This window comes from Myodes glareolus, chromosome 19, assembly GCF_982192425.1.
Source record: "Myodes glareolus chromosome 19, mMyoGla1.1, whole genome shotgun sequence".
Taxonomy (NCBI): Eukaryota; Metazoa; Chordata; class Mammalia; order Rodentia; family Cricetidae; genus Myodes; species Myodes glareolus.
Genome location: NC_142044.1, coordinates 57596881 through 57620751, shown reverse-complemented (window position 1 = coordinate 57620751; position 23871 = coordinate 57596881). Strand labels below are relative to the sequence as shown.

The following is a 23871-nucleotide window of genomic DNA, read 5'->3' as shown; positions in this document are numbered from 1 at the left end:
AAATGCCTTAAGCACAGATGCATTCTGAGACCTTTTCCTGAGTTTACTCCCTTCTCACATGTGCTGAGTCCAAAACATCTGTGTGATGCCCACAGAGGACCACAGCTGGCACAAGACTGGGGCCTGAATTTCCACTTGCCCATCCTCATCAAGGAAGCATTATGGGCTATTACTGTACATTGCAATAGGGAGGGTAAGGAAGACAAGAGTGAAGAAAGGGGAACATTCTGGCCTGTAGTGTGGCAGAGGTAGTTTGGAAGGGCCAGTGGGGAAGTGATAATATGTCTTCCAGAAAGGGGGACTATGATCATCTTCAGTGCCCAGCAGAGCAGGGCAAATGCAGTTTGGCCAGGAGGAAGAGGTTCTTGGACATCCAGGGAATAAGCACCCTGGGATGAAGGACAAAGCAGCTAACCTTCTGTCTTAGGTGGGGTGGAGCAGGAAACACAAAAGGAAACACAACCAGACTCAGCCCCGTGCAGTGGATGGTGCCTGATTAAGAATTTCATTTGGGGATATGGGGACCATGGAGAGCAGCTGATAATGTTTGTGGTTGATAGGCAACATTTCTTATTGAAAGATTGTGAAATTCAGTTACACAAGTCATTTGGTAGAGGGAAGAGGAGGAAGAAGGCCTCTCTCTCTTTCTTTCTCTCTGACTATCTCTATCTATCTATCTATCTATCTATCTATCTATCTATCTATCTACCTACCTACCTACCTATCATCTATCTATCTATCTATCTATCTATCTATCTATCTATCTATCTATCTATCTACCTATCTATCTATCTCTTGGTTTTTCAAGACTGGGTTTCTCTATGTAGCTTTGAAGCCTGTATCAGTATTAGCTCTGTAGACCAGGCTAGCCTCTCAAGTGCTGGGATTAAAGGCGTGTATCACCACGGCCAAGTGCTGTTGGATACATTTGTCAACTTTGCTATCATACAGAGTTGGAGAATGAAGCAAAGGAGCTAAGCCTTCTGCCTCTAGACACCCATCTCATTGCCTCTCCCTTTTACTAAATACCCATCAATTTGAGTTTTCAGGAACCAATTTCCTCTTTCAGATTGCATCTCTATCCTTGGCTTCAGTTTCCCACAATAAGCCAGTCATTCAGGGATTAGTACGGGACAGTCCCTGGAGAATCAGCAAGGAGCACAGGAACTGGAGTGGTCACTCTCAAGGGTGCCAGCAATGATCCTTCACTGCCTTATAAACTGAAAGATGCTGCTTTGCTGTTGGAGGAAAACAGGAAGCAAGAGTGAACAAAGACAAGAGGTGGAGAATAAAGGCTAGATCTAAGTTTCCTGTTAACTTCACTCTCCACTTTCAAAAGACAACTGTATCTTTCTTCTTGAGTAGTTAAGGATGTCCCTATAATGCAGAAGTACCCTCCTCCTCTGATGAAACTGCACAGGGCAGGCTTCGTGTTATTTGCAGCCAACATACTTGAGATTGAGTCGATCCTCAGCCTAGACTTTTCACCTTGTCAGCTGGCCTCTGGATATTCTCAACACATCAGCATTTTACTGACTCTACGTTTTTATGCTTTTAAAAAGATCTAGAATGCCTCTTCCATTACAACCCTGCTGTCTCTGTGAATACAAATCCAGACTATATTTCCTTTCTTCTGTTTGTTTTTACTGAAAATCTTTTGAATGAACCTGAAATTCATATCAATTCTAATATTGTATTTTTCAACTTGAAGTTTTTGACTTTGGTTGGCTTATTTTGAGGAATACTTAGAATTTGCATAATCAGGGAATAGGGGAGGTGTTGAGAAATCAGTTGATTAAGGAGTATTCTCTAGCACATAAATCTGAACAAATCAAAAGAGATAAATTATCTATTTGGCTGCTCCTACTTTTCTCTAAAATGGGGTCAGAGAGGAACCAGTAAGCATTTAACCGGATTGAGACTTTAACATTATAAAGAAAGTTAGTTGGGAAACAAAATAAGATACAATGAACTGGATACAAGTAATGTGTGATGTACTGTTGAATAATTACTACAAACTCAATTTGGAGCTCTGTTGAAGAAGTCCTGCAGCAAATGAGAGGCAGACCAGGACCCTGCCAATGATGCCTGACCTCATGCCCAAGGATTTCTCCATGATGCTAAAATATCTTGCAAGAAATGAAAAAAGAAACGTCTGTTTCTAGAATAGATAAAAGTTTTCAAGCTTATGACTTCAGATTGTTCTAAACTATAATGTATTTTAAAATACAGCCCATTAGAAACAGTGATATACTGTAAGTGCCACTGAAGCCAATGCCCAGGATATGTAACAAAACAAAACACTATTGTTCAGCCTTTCAACAGCACAGAATCACTCCCATAAAGGTCCCTCTTTGCCTCTAGAAACAAAAATCCAATCTGCTATCCTGCAAAATCTCACATAAATTCAGAACACAATGGAGCCTCCTTTCCCTTTGGCAACGGCAGCCATTGTTCTCATGACTTATAGTGCCTCGGGAGGGGAAACAAAAGCGCCTTATGAAAGCAATAAGAAAATGTCTAGCAAATGGATAGACATTTAATGAGCAAGATAAAGCATCAAGAAATAGCAAATGTCTCTTTCAAAAGAACACTCCTACATCCCAAGCGCTCACCCCAGCTGCTGTCACCAGTAACACTCACTAGCATGATGATGTTTTACAAAAATATCTATTGCTAAGCAGGGTGGAAATACTGTTTCCATGAAATGGAAGAGTCTCTGGCGAATACTGAAAACAGATCATCTCATAACCAGAAAAACACTTTCACACCACTCCCATTCTGACGGCTACAACCCCTGCATTGCTTTGACAATTGCGCTTCTGTGCTTTGCTGGTTTCCTGTCATTTTCATCTTTGAGTACTCTGCTCACAAAATGGCAGTTTGGAGGTTCCATTTTTGTCTTATTTTGCTTCCCGCATCTTCCCCAACTGGTAGTAATAATAATATTGCATTATTACCAGGCCCAGCCTAACAATATTCATAAAATGAATCCCTGCACCCCCAACACCCAGTTATATTTTCATCCCTGTGAAATTGCTGATGAAACGATTAGAGAAAGTCCATTAATCACAATTGTAAAGTGAGCTCTTCTCTAGATGTGTAGAGTCCACGCTTACACTGAGAATAAAGCACAGACCATTCAGAGAGCACAGGGAAATATAGACACTTACCTGCATCACGATAAGGAGGTCAAAGACCAAGATGAAAGAAGCAAGGAAAGCTCTGGAAACCTCATCACTGGGCAGAAATCCCCGGTTCAGTTTGTCCCAGCTGATCCAGTCAGTTGTGATGACAAGTACCACCACGGAAGTCAGGGTAAAGAGAACAGTCCTGCAATGAACAAGACGTTTTTAATACTAACATTGAAAGCAGTCTTGGGATGTGCATGGTGAGACTTAGTCTAAAACAAAATGGTCCGGACTAAAGTGGGGCGTCTGCTATGTTGTCATTTGGATATCATTTGAGACTTTATAAAAGAAGGCACAATTGTTTTGAAACAAATTTAATCAGAAATAAATGAGTAAGTATAAGAAAAAAGAAAGAAAAGAAAGAATGAGGAAGGGTGGAGAGAAGGAAGGATGGAAGGAAGGGATAGAGCGAGGAAAGGAAGGAGAAAGGGAAGCAGGGGAAGAGAAACAAGAAGGACATGGTTATGGAATAAAACCACAGAATATTTACTCATATTGGCATTTTGCTCATTAACAATTTTTAAGTTAATATTTTTGTTAATTCTTTGAGAATTTCCTACAATATATTTTAATCATAGTCCCCCAAATCCCCTCTCGCTTCGCTTCCTACGGATCTTCCAGTTTTCTTCTTCCATTTATTTATTTTTAAAAACCACTAAAACATTTCGTGTAGCCTAACTACTCTTGGGAGTAGGGTCTGCTGTTGGGGGGTCATATCATTAATGAAAACTGACTGTCCCTCTCTCAGCAGCTACCAAATGTCCTGCTCCTCAGCTCGGGGTGGGATTCCATCCCCACCCACCCCATTCCTCCCTGCTGGGACTCTGTCTGACTTGAGTTCACGCTGGAGTGTGCCTGCTGCCACAGTATTTTCGAGTGAACATCTGTAGGTGCTCCAGTGTGTCCAGAAAACAGTGTTTCCTTGAAGTTTGCTACCACACTGGCTCTTACGATCTTTCGATCTTTCTGATCCCGCTTCTGTGAAGATTCCTCGGCCTCCAGGGAAGGTGATTGATATATACCTAACAACTTTTAGTAATTAACATCTCAAATGAACAGAAGTCTCTTTCGATTGCAAAGTGTGTAAAATCTGCACATTAGATTTCTCAGAAGATGCTTATTCCTTTTGCATGAGCTCTATTGGAGGCAAGTCATACTTTGATATAATGCATATAAAATACCCCCGAGAGATTTTACTACCCACAAATAGAAAAGATGTAATTTATATCTCTAAAAATTTGAGAAATAGCCTGGTAAATGTAAATTGTACATTTCCTTCTGCTATATTAAGTAGAAGTAAAAAATTTATCATGAGGGACTTTTGGTATCATACATAGAATGTTTCAAATAAGTACCCCTGGAGTAATTCAACATTTCACCTGGTTATTATAAGACTCCTAAAGGACTGCTACTGGGTTGATATCATGGCAAGTACCATTTCTGAGCTTAAAAAAGTAAATAAATAAAGGAAGAAAGAAAGAAAGAGAGAGAGAGAGAGAAAGAAAGAAAGAAAGAAAGAAAGAAAGAAAGAAAGAAAGAAAGAAAGGAAGGAAGGAAGGAAGGAAGGAAGGAAGAAAGAAAGAAAGAAAGGAAAGGAAGTCTGGGAAATTTACAAACATGGAAATTTAACAACATGCTTCAGAATACCAACTGTCAAAGAAATGAAAAAACAGAATGAAAAAGGATCTAAGGACAGATGAAAATAGAAACAAACATGCTAAAGCATATGGGATAAGGTGGGAGCTCCAAGAATAAGTCTATAACATAACCTCCTATATTAAAACAAAAGAGATTTCCACAAAGAAGTTTAACTCTGTACATCAAGGAACTCCAAAAACAATGAATCCCAAACTTGGCATGATAAAGGACATCAGAAATAAAAGAAGTAATGTATAAACTAGATGTATAAGGTTAACATTAATATATAAAAATAGAAATAATGCAGGGTACTGGCAAGATAAAGAAAAGATAAAACTGGCAAACCTTTGGTGACAAAAATGATGGCAATCAACAAAACTTTATATTAAAAATGAAAGATAATATATACAATAGAAATACAATGTTTATAAGAGAATATTACAAGCAAAGACAAGGCAATGAATTGGACAACTCAGAAGGAACAGAAAAAGTTTCTAGAAACGTATTGTCCACCAAGAGTGAATCAGAAGGTAGTCTGAATGAGATGCATGAGGAGTCAGAAGCCTAATGCAGTCAGCTCTGGAGCAGATGTCTACACAAGCTAATGACACCAAGTTATTAAGAGGTATTGTAGTCATCTCTTCCCAGATATTTCCAGAAATTCAGGAGGAGGAAAACTTCCCAGTTCAATTTATAATAGAATAGCTAGATATCAAAGATAGACAAAAAAATAAATGCCACAAGAATATATCCAATAAACATAAGGGAATTATTCTTAGTAAACTGGCAGCATGTAGAAGGCTTGTAGATTAAAACAAGTGGACGTTATTCATTGGATGCAAGAAGTCAACATGGACAAATCAATCAATATAATACAATAATTTTAAAGAATAAAAGATTATAATCACAATCACTCAGTAGGTGTGGAAAACCTTTTAACATGGATTAGGTGTAGAGCCATGTAATACTTAACTATGAGGCCACATGCTGTGAAATCTGTCCTTGTGTGAGCTTACCATATACCTAGGATGTATGGCACACACAAATGCATAGGTGACCTATCATTGACAGAGAGCTCATGATGGGTATCATTGTAGAAGGAATTGATATCAACAGAATCAGCTGATACACGGCAGGCTCACAGCCTACATTATACTAAATGGAGAACACTTAAGTTTTCCTTCACAGGAACAAGACAAGGGAGCTTATTCTCATGACTCCTACTCAACAATACTAGAAGTATGGCCAAACGAACAGTCAAGAAAAATAAGTAAAAGGCAAGAGAAGCTATCTGCTTTTTTATCATAAGCCATTTTGAACTAAAAGTGTAAGTGAAGTGAGACGATAGAAAAATCAACATAAAAACCAGTTGTCTGTCTATACACTAGCATCCGAAGATCAGTAATTGGGAAAATAATTCCATCTTAAACAGAACAAAAATACCTAGAAATAGCTTTGACCAAAGAAATAAAACATCTTTACACTGAAAAATAGAAGACACAAATAAATGGAAAGATATTGCATATCTATGGAGCATATAGATGAATAGTTAAAATAACTGTTTACCACCAAATGTGTCTATTTATTCAATGCAATCTCCATAAAGAGTCTGATGGAATTTTTTCAGAAAAATGGAAAAAGAACTCTAAAGTCACATGATACCATTAGAGATACCGAGGAGTCAGAGGACTTTTGAAAAGTCTGGAAACACTGTATTTTCTGATATCAACACATACACAGACACTCTTAAAAAAACTGGAAAGACTGGAAGTAAGTGTACTCATAGTTGTTAACTAAGTTATGAGTGGGTTACTGGGAATACACAACAGGGGCAAAGTAGCCTCCTCAATAAACACACACAAAGAAATGGGTAGTCACATGCAAAGAATGAAACTGATTCCATTTTTACATCAGACACAGAAACTAACTCAAGAACACTAGAGGCTTAAACATATGGCCAAAAACCATGAAACGCCTAGGAGAAAACAGGAAAACCTCTTCAATATTGTTTTTGGAAGCTGTTTTGTACATGGGACAACAACAACATAGGGAGAAAATTAGAACAATCACGGTGACATCAAACTGGCAAATTAAACACACAGCAGAGGAAACAAATGGTAATGGAATGGCAACCAATGAAATGGGAGATTATGTCTGACAACTATCAATACACAGAATGTAAGTAACTCATAGCACGAAAATCAAATGGCACAAGGGGGAAAGGACCCAAATAGACAGCTCTTAAGAGAGGGCTCAGTGGGTACAGTCCAGCCTTGATATGAGGGCGTGCGTCTCGTCTTACTGCATCTTGTTATGCCGTGTTTGGTTGACCTCCTGGGAGAGCTGCTCTTTTCTGCAGGGAAATAAATGGAGATGCAGTGGATCTAGGAAAGAGGAAACATGGCGGAGGGTGACTGGAAAGCGTAGAGAAAGGGGAAACTGTGCTTGGGATGTATTGTATAAGAGAAGAATACATAAAAAGAAGAAAATCTCCATACCACTAATGATAAAGCCAAAGCAAGTGAGAACGACAGTGAGAAACTGCTTCACACCTGAGAGCGTGACCAGCGTCAGAAAGACAAGAGAGAAAGGCTGGTGAGAATCTGGAGAAAGTGACCCATGTGTGCTGCTGATGGGACCATCCGCTGGCACAGCGTTCTAACATGTACCACCATTAAGAATGCTTTGTGAGTGTTTTGCCAGCTTCGTTGTGCACTTGTGTTTTGTCAAAAGGTGTTGCTACAGACCTCAAGAAATAGTTACTGGTAACGTTTTATTGCTCCAAAGGGAAATTAAGGGAGGTATTCTGCATGATATTTAATTTTTAATAGTACAAAAGGAATAAAAATGGCAATCATTAAATATGCATGCCTACAGCTCAAAGAAAGGGATCTAAAATAAGCCTCAAGAGTAAAGCAAAAAGCAAAGGAAATCGAAAACAAAACGCATTAATTAGTTATGCCATCTCTAATGCCATGCTGAATATAAGATGCACAGATACCCGTCAATCACTGAGTCAAACCCTTAGAGTTAAGACATACATGTTTACAGATGCAAACGTGCTGCAAGTGACCACTTTTCTCACCCCTTCTCGTAAAATAGACTTCACCACATGGACAACTCATTTTAAACCATTAGTTTTTTTTTCTAAAATACATAACACAATAAAGCCAATTTAAAAAAAAACTACTTTTATGTGATCCTGGCATGAAAGAAATGTGAATAGCACCACATGTCTGCTGCCAATACCCATGGCTTACATAAACTTATACCTCCCATATCACACCCTGTTATCACCAATTTCAATTTGCAGATATAAAACTGAATCCTGTATCACAGGACATAAGCTAACCCACACTAGTCACAACAAAGGCTTTTTAGGTCATACAGAGTAAGACAGAAGTGATATAAGAAGGCTCCGGTCGAGCCAGGATTCTGTGTTATAAGAAGGCACTGTCTCTTAGGGGAAGCATTTGGACTACGACTTTCCTGTATTATGTTTATCGCTAGAAGTCACGTGCTTCACTTTTTCATCATGAGTATAATCCTATGAAATTACTCCAGAGCTTAACTTGGAAGAGCCTGACAGGTACTAAGAGGAAACAGTTAAAAGCTGTCATATGGCAATAAACGTCCAACCTCACAGAGGCAAGCCATCATAGCAACATTCTTGGGTATTTGTTTAATCAATGATTGAAATGAAAGATATTTACTCTCCACTGTGGACTTTGGGGAGCGCTGGCTTCTCTCTTTAAGGAGTCTGCAATTAAGCAATTATCTGGATTGTCTTCCTTGCAGACTGTACCCAGTGCCAGCATGACATACTGGCTCATCAATTCTACCCTCTCTAGTTTCTGGCATTCATTCAAATGGAAAGATCTCATACATAATTATCAGCTCCAGTGGTTCCTCTCCTCACTCTCATAACTTCAATTCTACTTTCTGTCATTTTCATCAAATATTGCTAGGAACACTTGTTTATTTTCACATTGTTTTACTTTTTGAAATTAAAATATAATCACATCAATTCCCCCATCCCAGTCCTCCCTCAAACCTCTCCCCATGAACTACCCCTTGTTCTCTCTCAAATTCATAGCTTCTTTTTCTTTGAATACAACCTGACTCAGTTCTTATTTTACTTGTATATATGATCTCAGGACTGATCACTTGGTATTGGATACTCAGTTAGCGAGCTTTTCCCCGAGTTAAGACAAGTTCAGCATTCCCTAGTTGCTTACAGTTCTTTGTCTAGTACTGTGGCAGCTTCTTTGACCAACAGCCTTAAAGATAACAGCCCATTTGGGTGTGGTCTCTTACACTATAAATACAGCTGCAACGCATGCACTCAATCTCTTGCTTCCAGCTAATAGACTCTGTTCCTGTTCCCTGTTTGTGCAGAGGACTGTGATCTAGGGCAGTGATCTGTGAGTCTCCCCTAAATAAATAACCCTTTATTATATGTAATTCTGAACTAGTGTGGGATTACTTTGTAACTTCCGTCATCAATCTAGGGTTGGCAACCCATGAGAGCTCCCTTTCCTGTTAGCCTGTCTATTGGTTTTGTCTTGATTCATGTCTTGTTTAGGCTGCCATGTTAGTGGGGAAATTTCATTTAAACTATATATGTATATATATACATATAGACTTATATGTATTATATGCAATTTTAGGTAGGCAATTAATAATATGATTCCTTACAGTTCTTCAGACATCCTTTCTGTTATTTTATGAATTGGAATGAGAGACAAAGAAGGATTAAGGAAACTTTTCTAGTCTAGAGGTCCCCATATCTAGGGTAGTGGGACCAAAGCACTGATGTTATGCTAAGTTTACACACGCTTGTTGGGGACAGTAAAGAAGATCCAAGAGACTGTGTCATTTGCTTGTGTCATACAGTCAGCCAGATACAACTAATAAGGATTCAAATCTAAACACTGGAGAGATATCTTGGTAGTTAAGAGCATTTCCCTACTTTCTAGAGGAACTAGACTTAGTTTCCAGCACTTACATGGCTGCCCACAACCATGTTTAACTCTAGTTCCAGGGAATCTGACACCTCGTCTAGCTTCCTTAGGCTCTAGTACTTAAGGAGTACACACACATACATTCAGATGCATGCACATAGTGCACGTATGTGCACACACACATACACACTAAAGTTAAATTAAATAAATAAATATTTGAAAACTACAGTAGTCAGGCATTGGTGGCATTCACCTTTAGTCCCAGCACTCAGGAAGCAGAGGCAGGTGGATCTCTGTGAGTTGGAGGCCAGCCTGGTTTACACAGTGAATTCCAGGAGAGTCTCCAGAGCTACATAGAGAAACCCTGTCTTGAGAAACAAACGGAGAAACAAAATAAAACAAAAAAGCAAAGAAACAAAGTCACAGAATTTAGATCTGTGGATTCTAGGAACTCTCCCAGTCCCAGATACTTATCAGCCAGACCCTGAAGAAATTCACAACTTAATACAACTGAGTCTCACTTTACAGGAAACACATTCATCTTGTAGCCTAGTCAAAAGTCTATTATTATATATGGTGATTAGACACAGATAACACACATAAATAAATCTGGCTTTCACTAAAACATGGTCTTTAAAATGTGGCAAAATTTTGAGTGGCAAAGTGTGCTGGTATCGTTTGCTTTCCCTCATCACCACCTTATGGGAGATTATCCCAGGTAGTCCCACGGCTGGAAATCAATCAGGATGTCAAGTGGCAGAGCAGTTAGCATTCAGTTTGAGCCGTTCACAAAGGGATCTGCCATCAGGGCTAATTCTCATGTGGCTTCATTTTGATTACACAGATAACAGGCATGTACTAAGTCACCTCACTAATATAAGTTGTGTTAAATAAAATTTCCAATATCTGATCACTAGCAATGTCATGTGATCCAACATAATAACTATACTTTAATGTATTTTATGTATTAACTATTATTCATATTCTAAACATGTAATCTTTTAGTCTAGGCAGGAATATCATGTTGCACAATTCACATATTACTAAAAAGATTAAAACCCTATTTCGTTCTGCAATACTCTAGTTAAATGTTGGGATGCAACTCAAACAAGTCAGATTATATTTCATCTCACTGAGAAATAAACTGTATATCCTACTTAAAATGGAAAGCTTCACTACCATTTCAAAAAACAAATATATAAAGAGAGATACAGTTTCACATTTCAAAGTGCTAAATACATATAAGATGATATAATAAAGTAACTGAAAATTACTTAGTATTATAAATTCTGTTTTTATAAAAAATAAAAGAAGCCAATCTACATGGAACAAATTTCCTTCACTTTTTACTGCGCAGCCAAGAGACAGATCAGACGTACAGTTCCCCCCGAGCATGACGTGCCAGCACGCCAGTCACAGATGGCTGTGGGAGAATGCCAACACTTCTCATCTGTCTTAACGATCAGTGTCACCACTGCAGTTCCACAAGAAAACCAATCACTATTTGCCTGATCCAACCAGTTCCCCTGAACAGGTGAGCCGGCTCACTGCTGCAGTCCAGCTGATGAAGTGAGGGCTTCTCCTCAGAGAGAGCAGCTCTGGGATCCTGAGTTTGAGACCAGGAGCACCAGGGGAGAACAGAGGCAAACGCTTGCCAAGTGACCTCATGAAAGAGCGCTGCTGCTCCATATGGCTTCCATTAAATAAACGCTGCTCCCAGTTATCAGCCACTCCGAACACGCTCATTAAGAGGAGATCCCTGAGAAAGGAGATGAGTTGACTCATCTCGATTGTGGCTCTTTTGGGACCCAGAACTTGTACAGGAAATGATTAGATTCTAATGCTGTCTATTAAACTATACATGCATGTGTTGTTTATCTTTATATCTCTCTATCAGTTCGTCATGAAGTTCCCCAAACATAGCAGGAGTGCAAACAGCACTGGAATGAAGAAATAACTTGTTTGGAAACACTTGTTCCCGAAAGGTTAGAAGGACATGGTAAAAGGCATCTCACAGTGCAGCGTCTGGCCCCACAGGTGGTGATTGATGCAAACAGTGTCCTGGCGTCCTGATCTACAGAATCAATGCTGACTGATGCTCTCCACCATCAACACCAGACACACATCGCCAATTCAACACAGAAGGCAACAAACTAAACAACCTGTCCATATTCCTTTGCATGGCTTGATGGCCTCTGTCCATACCTGGTCAGTGTTGTTTGTTTTAGCAGAAACCATGGAGAGTTATTCATTCCACTGTTTAGCTGACTCCACTGAATTGTTTTGGTCACACAGAACTATGACATTCTTTATATTCCATAGTTTTAAGTATAAAATATAACATATGTCAAGACAAATAATATTTACCTGACTGCAAAATCTTTAGGAAAAGGGTTGTCATTTCTGGTTGTTTGAACAAAAAACGGTCCCCATAGGCTCATAGGGAGTGGCAATATTAGGGGATATAGCCTTGCTGGAGGAAGTGTGGCCTTGTTTAGAGGAAGACTGTCACTGGGGGCAGACCTTAAGGTTTCAGAAGTTCACTCTAGGCACAGTTACTCACTCTTTCTTCCTGTTGTCTGTGGATCCAGACATAGAACTCTCAGATCCTCTGTAGCTCCTTCTGCCTGCATGCTGCCATGCTTCCCACCATGATGATAATGGGCTGAAGCTCTAAATGATAAGCCAGTCCCAATTAAATGCTTTCTTTGTAAGAGCTGCCATGGTCATAGTGTCTCTTCACAGCAATACAACCCTAACTAGGACATTCACTACTCTTTAGTAATGATCCACACATTGTTAGTGCTGGAGGTCTATATTCTGTTTTAAATTGGGGTAAAAAATGTTTATTCCTTACTCTTTAGAAGATCCCAATGCAGCCTTAACTCATCATGTTTACAAAGTGTTTGCTCCAGTGTTTGCAGAGAAAAGAATGAAGCCTGTGCAATGCACATGAACTCAGATACATCTGGGGATCTGACACAGCTGGCAGAGTACTCAGTAAGCATGCACAAAGCCTTGAGTTTGATCAAAACTCCCACATAGACCAGACGTGTTTGTGCATGCCTGTCATACCAGAACTTAGGAGGTGGAAGCAGGAGGATGGGGAGATCACAGTCATCCTCGACTATGTAGCAAGTTTGAAGCTAACCTGTCCATATGAAATACCCTGTCTCAAAAAAGCAAGTATGTCAGACCAATCAAATGAACATGCTAATCCTGTGTGACCAGAAGGAAACTCACCAGGCCAATATTTCTTACTAGTGAGTTACCTCTCTGTGCACAGTAAATGACACATCAAGTCAACAGAGAAAACAGGGAAACACTTTTACCCAGGTATACAATATCATAAGTTCAGAAACAGAAGCCCTAAGAAACACAGAGCAATAGTTATTAATGACAGATAATGTCAATAAGGACTCCAGCATTGTTTAATTAAAATAAAACGATAACTATGATATTCCAAACAGTCTTCACTTTGAACAATTGGGAATGGAAAGTTTACACTCAGCACACCAAGTGAAATCTTCTGTCAGTTAACTTGCTTCAAAAGAAAAACTAAGCCAGGCAGTGATGACGCACCCCTTTAATCCCAGCACTCTGGAGGCAGAGGCAGGCGGATCTCTGTGAATTTGAGGCCAGCCTGGTCTACAGAGCAAGTTCCAAGGCAGGCTCCAAAGATACACAGAGAAACCCTGTCTTAGAAAGAAAGGAAGAAAGAGGAGAGAGAGAGAGAGAGAGAGAGAGAGAGAGAGAGAGAGAGAGAGAGAGAGAGAAAGAAAAGAATAGAAAAGAAGAGAAGAACTGGACAAGGAATAGCCCTCATTTGTTTAAAGATCGGATGAACTTACATACTGAGTTAGAGAAGAATTTCTCCTAGAAGTTTCTGATTTGGCTAAAAACCAGTGTTTTGAATTAAACTAAGGAATACAGTAAGTTTTAAGTTCATCTGAAACAGCTCCTGAAGAAGACATATCAGTGAGGGGATTTCTATAAAGAAAGTGATTTTTATAGCTTCTCTTAAATACTCCCGGCAGACAAGAACTTTCTTATGCCCACAGCTGAAATTACCTGGTCCAAGTGAGGAGGAAACACCGAACACGCAACAAACCCGCTTAGCAGTTTATTGGGGGAGGGTATGTACAGGCCTGGGGAGGTCAGGGAGAAGACAGAGAGAGAAAGAGAGAAGAGAAGAGAGAGAGAGAGAGAGAGAGAGAGAGAGAGAGAGAGAGAGAGAGAGAGAGCGAGCTGAAGATGGGGCATCTGGCTTTTAGTGGCCACCTTGCACATGCGCACAGGGGGATGACGTGGCTGTGTCATAGGCAGATGACATAGCTCACGCATGAGCACGAGGGCTCATGCAGGTGCGGCATAGGTACATGTTGCAACCATGCTGCACAAGGGTCCCGCGTGGTCCTTTAAGATTCCCGGGGTCATTAGGCCCTTCTACTTGAGGGCTTGTCCGTCCGCACGAGCGTGGCCCTGGAACCCGGAAGTGTCAGCCATGCTGTGTGGCTTAATCATTACAACAACAGACATATGATGCTATGACTCAGAAGGGACTACAAACAGAAATCTTTTTGTTTTTTGTTTTTTATGAAAGAAGACTAAATATACAACAGGATCCAGCAGTACCAAACCCCATAGCTAGCAGGGACAATGCACTACAGCGTATGGGTTCGTGCCCCAACCCCTGAAATTATCCCATGGCTGCCACTACACAGAGAAAATTATTTAATGTATCTGACCACCCTGGAAAAAATTCAAAACCCCCAATATAAGTTCTACTGAATGTTTCTCACCTTTACTCTGTCATAATGCTGAAAAAAATCAAAAATTGAACTATCATAGTTCAGAGACTACCTATACTGTAGAGATCAGTGGGATGAAACGGAAACATGAGTGGACAGCTCAAAGGTCCAAGGACTAAACAGAAGTTTTAGGGAATAAAGATCAAGGATGGAGCAATCGCAAATATATCTTTCTTTAAAGTAAGATTGCTTCAAACAAATGGCAAATTTGGTGTCTCACTTGTTCTATTGCTGTGAAGAGACATCATGGCCAAGTAGCTCTTATGAAAGAAAATAATTACGTGGGGGCTTGTATAAAGTTTTAGAGGCTCAGTCCATGATCGCCTTGGTGGGAAGCATAGAGGTATGGCAATGGAGCTGCAGCGGAGAGTTTTATATCCTGATCCACAGGCAGCAGCAGGAGAGAGAGGCCTCGTATGGGCTTTTGAAACCTTAAAGCCAACCCCCACTCACCTCCCCCAACAAGGGCACACATATTTCAACAAGCCACATCTCCTAATCCCTCCCAAGCAAAATTTGGGACTAAGCATGCAAATACATGAGCCTATGGGGACCATTCTCATTCAAATCACCACATTTAGATATATAGTTTCAGATATTCTCTATGTAAATATGATATTAAGCTCCTGCTCTAGGGATCTGTAAGGTAAGAGGCAGGAAAATATCTGAATAAAACAGTGAAAAATAATTAGGCAGTAACTGACCAAAGCAGTGTTTCTCAACCTTGCTAATGCTGCAGCCCTTTAATACAGTTCTATGTGCTGTGGTAACCCCCAACATGAAATTGGTTTTGCTGATACTTCATAACTGTGATTTCGGTACTGTTATGAATCATAACCGTGTTTTATGATGGTCTTAGATGTCTCCTGTGAAAGGTTCATTGCCTCTGAAGGGGTCACAAACCATAGGTTGAGAACCACTGGACTGAAGAGTTGAATTTTATCAGTGTTAACCCAAATATTGGAGGCAAAAAAAATTTATACTTCTAGCTTTCATTATATTCATGCATGTAAAACAGATACTTCAAGCCATTCCACTTTGTAGGAACATATTTTACAGAAATAGATCTTGATTGTAATGTGATCATTACCTTATTAAGGGAAAATGATTGGCAAACTACAGATCAGCACACAAACCTACCTGTACTTTCTAACATGATTAGAAAAGGACTCAATATAATTAGTGAGACCTAGCTAGTCATTGTATGCCTGACTGTAATAGGGAATAATGGAAGATCTCAAGGAGGCACTAGAGTCATGCTGTTCCTGGAAGAAAAACTTCCCAAAATAAAAGATGATGTCAGCTAGAAGGAGGCAAGCAGGAGGAATCACAGTGCCGCACTGTAAGTACATAAGTCTGCCTAGACACAAAGGGCAGGGCTGCAGCCTATGGAAGAAAGCAGAATCAGGATGGATATTTACGAGTGAGACTGTATATAACATGGCCTTCAAAGTTTCCAAACAACATTGATTTGATGCTGTAGAAAATAATTCCTGATAATTGCTGTATAAGCAGTAAAATCCCACTCAAAAATAATTGCTTCTCAGGAAGAATTCACTCCAGGAGGCAAAGGAGAACTGAGACTGAGGAAGAACAGAAAACAAACTATTGTAGAAAATTACAAATGAGACGCCTACCTGTGAGTTCTAATGATACAAAGAACACATTTGTCTTAAGAAGAAAATAGATGGAATTTAATGATAAACTTAGACATCACATGACAGACTATTTGAGAGGGCTAATACTGCAAATGGAATGCAGTAAAACGGTCACTTCAGAAACCAACATTGCTTACAACGGCTTTCCAGTCCTTCATGCGGGGGCAAGGCTCAGTTAACTACTATGTTTTCTTGCCCTAGACATTTTTTTTCCTTGAATCTGAGTAAAATCTATGGACACGATGAGATAGCTCTCTTTTGATTGTTTCGTACACTCATACATGGCAAAATGATTTCTGTATATTAAATAAAATCATTAATACCTTAATCTCGTATTAGCCAAAAGGGCAATGATGTGGGTCGGCCTCACCCAATCACATACCCCCTTTAAAGGGAGGGCTGCTTCTCCATATGTAGCAGTAGAGGGAGTGGACAAAATTAAAACATGGGAGGGACTCTCTGCTGTGCTGTGGAAATGCGGGGTTGGGGACCCACCTATGAGAACACTTTTGAACACACAGAAAGACTTACAGACACACTGCCAGAAAATGGGTCTTCAACCTAAAACCTGAAGGGTAAAACTGGGGTTTACCCCACAAGCACGAAATTGGTAAGGAACCTGAAGACCTGCCAAAGACACAGTCAACCTGTACTGTAATTTTGAGCAGATTCACAACAAACACAACATGAAGTTTTTAGTAATCTGTGACTGCTACAACTCCAGATATTTAGGGTTGCTGGGATCCTAAACTGACTGTTTATTCCAAATATTTCCAAGCCCAAATATAGAAAGGACATGCATAGTTCTTACACTTAGGATAATTAAATCCAGCTTAAAAGGACTGCCTATCTATGTTGAAACGTAAGTCCAGGATTTGATGGAACTTTTAGTCACTGGGAAATTCAGACTGAATGAGAAAATCAGAGTTACTCTGAAAGTAAATCTGCTTGTCTATAAGTACATAAATAGTTGTGCAGGGCATTATCTATGTCTTCTCTTAGAATTTAACAAGAAAGGCTATTGCCCTCATGGTGCTTCTAGGCATGTTAAATCACTACCCAAAACTGACTTGCAAATCCTCCTAGTTCAGTCTGTACACCAGAGCCTCATATCATCATCAGAATCAATGTCTTGAGAAAAAACAATTCAGTATGTTTAGATAGCAAAATTTGTGAAAATAAAGAACCCGAGGGCTAGTTGTTATTCATGTTAATAATTTTGAAGCCAAATTGATTTTAATTTTACTCTAAGTGGCAAATAAAATTATATATTAATTTTATGTCTCATAATGGTTAATATATGTATATGTTGTAGAATATGTAAGTAGAGATATTTAACATTTGCAGATTATCCCGAATGCTTAATATGTTGAAGAGTCTACACTTTAAACCTACTCTTTGAATATTCTAGATCTCACAGTTAACAGCAGGAACTGGCAGTCAGCCCACTGTGGACTGTTTTTAAATTGTTCTGCTGTTAGAAACAAAAAGGACAAGGACTGGAGGGGAAATAGAAGGAGGAGGACTGGAGGGGGAGTAGAAGGAGGAGGGCTGGAGGGAGAGTAGCAGAGGCTCCCACACTGCTGAAGCCCAACTTTAGAACCAAGTCATGTAAGAAGAGGGAACAGGGGATGAGGAAAAAAGGGGGACAGTTGGGCTCTGGTCTTGGTGTACTTACGCGATTGCTCTCAGCCCTGAAAGAGACACTGCATTCATACCTTCTATGGGTTGCTTTCCAAAATCAACTGTGAGTAGGCTTCCGTGGATGTCAGTGCTGATTCCTGAATTCCTAAATGTGTGTACTTGTCGGAGAATCATATAATTTAAACCTTTTCCACCAAAATCCTTACTGTACCTTTGATTCTTAGCAAAATTCAAACCCAGTTAGTTAAAATGAAATAGCTCAAATACAGGATTCAGTGGTATATTTATACCACAGTCTCTGTGATATAAAATAAATCTAAAATCAAAAATCTTTTACCTCGTGATGATATAGTGAGTTGTTTTTAGTGAAGACAGGTGAAGGGAAGGTAACTCCTAACAGGAGAAAAACCCTGTGAGGAAGGCAGTGACAGAGACTTTGATGCATATAGAGATGAGATCTGGGCACACGGGAAAGAGAAGCAAGCATGTGTGGGCACTAACACAATGGCTCAGGAAGGCAGCCTGCATCCCAGCAAGGAAAGGGTGGAAGGAGTGTGTGGTGTGAACAAGGTTGCCAGTGCTCTGTTTGTTCTCTGTCACTTCCCATGAATCCGCGAGACTGACTGATGAGCAACACACATGGCCACCATGTCCATGCGACCTTCCCCTGATTACCTTGCTTTTCAACTTGAGAAGATTGAATGCTACCGCCTTAATTGGATTGGCAGGCTTATTTGACTCTTCAGTGACTTGAATTAAAAAGTACACCATAAAATTTAAAAATCATTAAAAGATTTACAGTTGTTCCACGGGATCAATAGACAAAATGAAAAGCCATTACAAGTCCAGGTCCAGAATGCACAATTAACTTGAATGGTGTAAAAATAATAGCGCTGATAGGTGGTTGGGGGATGGAAAGAGACAAAGAAATGGGGAGACATGGGTCATGTTAAAAAGAGATTTAAATCCTGTGTTCCAATGTGGGTCTCTGTCTCTATCTCCATCCATCGCCAGATGAAGGTTCTATGGTGATATGCAAAATATTCATCAGTATGGTTATGGGCCAAAGCCAGTTCAGGCACCCACACCTCTGCTGCCCAGGGAACAATCTGAGGACCTCTCCTTGGACCTGGGAACCCCTCTAGAATCATGTCTTTTGCAAACCCTAAAATGGCTCCCTTAATTGAGATATATATACTTCCCTGCTCCCATATCCATCCTTCCTCCCTCCCCCCATTCCATTCCCCCATCCTCCTCTTCTCTCTTCTCTCCAACCATCTCCCCTTACTTCCACACCCCACCCCCCGTGCACCCAAGTTTGCTTGGCAATCTTGTCTACTTCCAATATCCAAAAGGATAACTATATGATTTTCTTCAGGTTCTCCCACAGGGCAGGAAACCCTGACTGCTCTTCGGACTGGAGATGTAGCAGGAGAAGGAGTGGGGGGGAGTGGGAGGGTATTGGAAGAAGGGGAAGAAGCAGAAATTTTTATAAATTATTAATAATAATAAAAAAGATATTTTATATAAAAAAGAGATTTAAAAATCCGAAAAAGAAAACAAGTACAAATCATGGTAAAGTCTCAGGGAACATTAAGAATAGTATAAAAAGGAAGTTCACATCTTTGAGAATTTGTTAGCAATTACTGACCAGTGTTGAGAATAGCTGCAGATCAAATTATCAGGGATTATGAAAATGAGAAGAGCCAGATACTAGAAGAGTTCTGAGTGGTCACTCCACACAGTAGTGCTAGAAAGGATGACTTTGCATTTAAATTTACGCCCTTTGCTGATCACTGGGTTTTGTTTGCCCCACATACATGCGATTGCTGTAGAGAAATAAACCTACCACACAACTAACCTCAGATGCATCCTAGTTTAAACGTTAGATGACATACAAAGGAGAAAGCTGACTATACACAGATACTTCCTCATAACTGAAGCTAGTATGCAAACAGGAATAAGCTGTCTTATTTAATTTGACAAACACGACAGAGTGAAGAAAGGAAAACGATGCTTCAATTTCAATATGAAATCTTCCCCATACTTACTGTGCTTGAAGTAATTCTGTTGTTGAATTCAAATCAATTGTCAAAACATCGATACTAGGAGAAGAGAATAAAAATAGGCCCATCCATAGCATGCCCACCCTGCTTTCCTTTCTACCTTTCACACACAATTCTTGCTTTGATCCTTGCTGAAGTATCTCTACATGCCTACCAGTTTGACATAATGAGAAATCCCGATAGTTATAAACACTGCCGAAGCATGACACAGTCTGCACTGAGTGGTGGATTTTCAAATTGTGAGAACAACTTGGGAAAACTGCCCAGTATTACGCGGAAAAAGGGAAAATGCACACCTGCTAGAAGCCACTTCCAGGTAGAGTCTATGCAGAAATTCCTCTGTGTGCATACAAGAATAATCCCAGCCTCTACCATCATAGCAGGTTAAACATCTAAAAACAATAACAGTAAAATATGCTAATTTAAAGAAACACAGACGTAAAACCAAGCAAGCCACAAGTACATCAACAATATCATGCATCTGACAAATATAGTTTTGAATGAATAAAGCAAGAAATAAAATAATATATGGATTTGCATAAAATCCAGAATGGGTAACCTAGACTACTGCACTGGCTGGTTTTATGTGAATTTGACACAAGCTACAGAGATTTGGGAAGGGGAAGCATCAGTTAGGAAAATGCCCCTACCAGATTGGTCTGTAGGGAAGTCTATGGTGCATTTTCTTAGTTAGGATCAAGTTATTGGCCTCTGTATACTATAAAAATGCAGGCTGAGCAAGCCAGTAAGCAGCCTGCCTTCATGGCCTCTTCTTCAGTTCCTGCCTCCACATTCCTGCCCTGTTTGAGTTCCTGCCCGGACTACTATCAGTGATAGAATGTGAGCTGAGAGTTGTAAGGTGAAATAAACTCTCTCCTCCCCAGGTTGCTTAGGTCATAGCGTTTTATCACAGCAATAGAAACCCCAACTAAGATAGTTATATTGTGCATGTATACCTGGTAAAACTATAAAGAATACCAAGTAAGTCATTATTATTTGGTATTAATAATAAGGACAAATTAAATATAGAAAAAGAGAAAAAATTAGTTAAATGTTTTTAAAGTAGTTATTACTGAAGAAAAGTAGAAAATATGTATATTTCTATAATTGTCTATTTATTGACATGAGTTTGGAGTACTTGATAGCTATTATTTAAATATTTTCTGTCCCTGTTTCTGTCCATATGTCTGCTGGTAGTTCATATATATATATATATGTATATATATGCAAATGTGTAAAAATATATAATTTTAACTGTATTTTTCTATGGGTTATATATAATTAACTTTTCTATGTATATGATATTTCTCAGAATGATGAAAACATTCAGCTTCCTTTAAAGATTATTCCAAGACAGAGGACAATCCATCTCCCTTAAGTCTTAATTTATAAATTGAAAGATTAAGATAATGTTTATGAACATCTAAAAAGCATCAGAGGAACTTCAGCATATTCCAGTAAATGCTCTTTGTAGGCTAATTTGTATAACACTTACTAAATGTGTTCATTGACAATTCCGTCGTACATCTACCTGTGCATTCTGATTACTGTGACCCCAACCCTCTTCTATATCCTTCCACTTTTATAAACCCTAACAAAACCTGTCCACTCTTGTGTCTTTTTGTTTTGTTTTGTGAGTGAGTTCAAATTTTAGAATGATAAAACAGAATGTTCCAACTGATACTAGAAAGGATAAATACTCTTAGTTTGGTATTAATGTATCAAAATATAGAAAAGACCTTTATGGAGAAAACAATAAATATAAAAATAAGACCCTTAAATAAATGGAAAATAACCCATACTTGGGCAGGAAAAATCAATATTGCTTAGATGTGAGTTCTGACATAATTAGTCTATGGCTTCAATTCATATTCAGTCAAAATTTCAACAAATTGCCTTGTAAATATGAACTGATTCTAAATTTTACAGATGGTAAAGATGGAGAATTGCCACCATGATCTGAGAGAAGTCTGATAACTGACATCATTAAACTGTGCTTCATAACACCGGCCTCAGTAAACACGACAGTATATATACCAGAGAGAGGAGTGCACAAACAGACAAATGGGACAAAATAGAGACCTGGCAAACACACCCACACAGAAACCATCGACTGACCTTCAGTTAAAGACAACAGGAATTCCGTGGGGGAATGAAGTAAGGGATTGTCAGATGCCCAGGAAAATGAACCCGGTTGCTGCATCTCACATCTCAGAGATTAGCTCAGGATAAATCACAGACCTCACCATGCTGTGGGAAAATACAGATCTGAGGACAACATAGGAGAAAATAATCCAGGTGACATGACCTGGAAAAGTGTGTAGATACAAGTACGGATGGAAAGTCCATAAACAATGAATAATGGGACTTCATTAACACATCTTCTCTTTGGGAAAAAAAAAGCAATTAAATTGGGATTAATGCAATTGTGGCTGTTTGCATTACAATTAAGATTGTAACTGCTATGGCAATCACTTTTAATACAACTTAAAGCATACTGAAGGACAGAGAAAGAGAATTTAGATGATACACTACAAAAAGAAAACCTTTTAGACCCAAAGGAGGAGAGTAAGGGAAATCCAGCTGTAAAGACCATGCAGAAAGGAAGCAGATGGCACACACAGACCCTCAACTAGCACTGCTGCCCACAGATCCATTCAGTACTCACAGGGAAAGCCGGAGGTTGAAGAACAGAGTTTTGAACATACAAGGCCCACAAGAGACACACTTCAAATTCCAAGGTGCAAGTGGCTTTAAAATAACAGGGTGGCTAAAAGAATAGAATGCAGTTGCAACCAAAGGAGAGGTAGGATATCTGTATTACAGAGAAAAGAGTCTGTGGGTCCCAACATGTGACTACAGGTAAAGAAGCAGAATGTCCAATGCAAAGAAGTGCAACTTCATCACGCAGTTGTAACTAAAAGACACGCATGCCTGAAAGACAGAGCACAACATATGACAAAAGAGAATTAAAGGAAAACACGTTAAAGAGTACCAACAATGATACTTTGAAACTACAAAACTTGACTAATAACTACATAGAAGATGGACAAAGAACAAGAAGGTTCTAAATGTGTATTGAACCAAACACCATCTTTTAAAATAGGAAAATATGCTATTTTCTAGAGCATGTGGATTATTCTTCAGCAGAAACCATGGAGGATCATACAATAAACTTGAAAAATTTAAAGGTGAGCCAGTACGATGCTTGGGGACAGGGAGGGCGTGACAGTAAAGGCATTTTCAGCAAAGCTTGAAAACCTGAGTTCCGTTTTTAGAACTCACATGGTGAAAGGAAAGAACTGATTCCTACCAATTGTCCTCTGGCTTTCACACTCATGCCATGGCATCTGAGCACACACACACACACACACACACACACACACACAGAAATAAATAAATATAATTATTAAGACTTAAAGATAGCCCTGAAATTATAGTAGATACCAGTAACAAAAATGCAAAAAAATTGTCTGATAAATAATTGAGAAAGCAGTCTTGCTAAGGTACCAAATAATGTTCAACAGGTACGTGTAAGTTCAAACAGAAAGCCCTCTGCACCGGAAGCTATGGAGCACAGAGGAAAGAGGAGGAAGATACAAATTAAGCTGAAATCCACATTCACATATCAGAAAAATCAGTACATCAAATGATTATGCAATCTGAGACACACTGTACACTTGCTGCCTTCCCTGCCAAATGTTTTACCTACAGCAGTATTGAAGTTAATGGAAAGATTCCACAATTAATATGGAATCAAAAAAGACTTTAGATAACTATCACATTTTTTAAATAAAAAGAACAAAGTTGCAATCATGGGTTAATTCATTTCACTTGGGCACATTTCTAAGCACAGACTCTACCAAAACTAAATCATAAAGAAATATAAAATCTGAAGG

General features: G+C 39.2%; 1 protein-coding gene across 1 annotated transcript in view; it reads right to left on the bottom strand.

Moving 5' to 3' along the window:
* Tmem117 (transmembrane protein 117) overlaps positions 1 to 23871 on the bottom strand; it is a 420695-nt gene that overhangs the window by 69192 nt on the left and 327632 nt on the right. The window contains exon 6 of the mRNA XM_085678775.2: positions 3174 to 3333. Coding sequence (XP_085534901.1) covers positions 3174 to 3333 — 160 coding nt within the window. The remainder of the gene's footprint in view (positions 1 to 3173; positions 3334 to 23871) is intronic.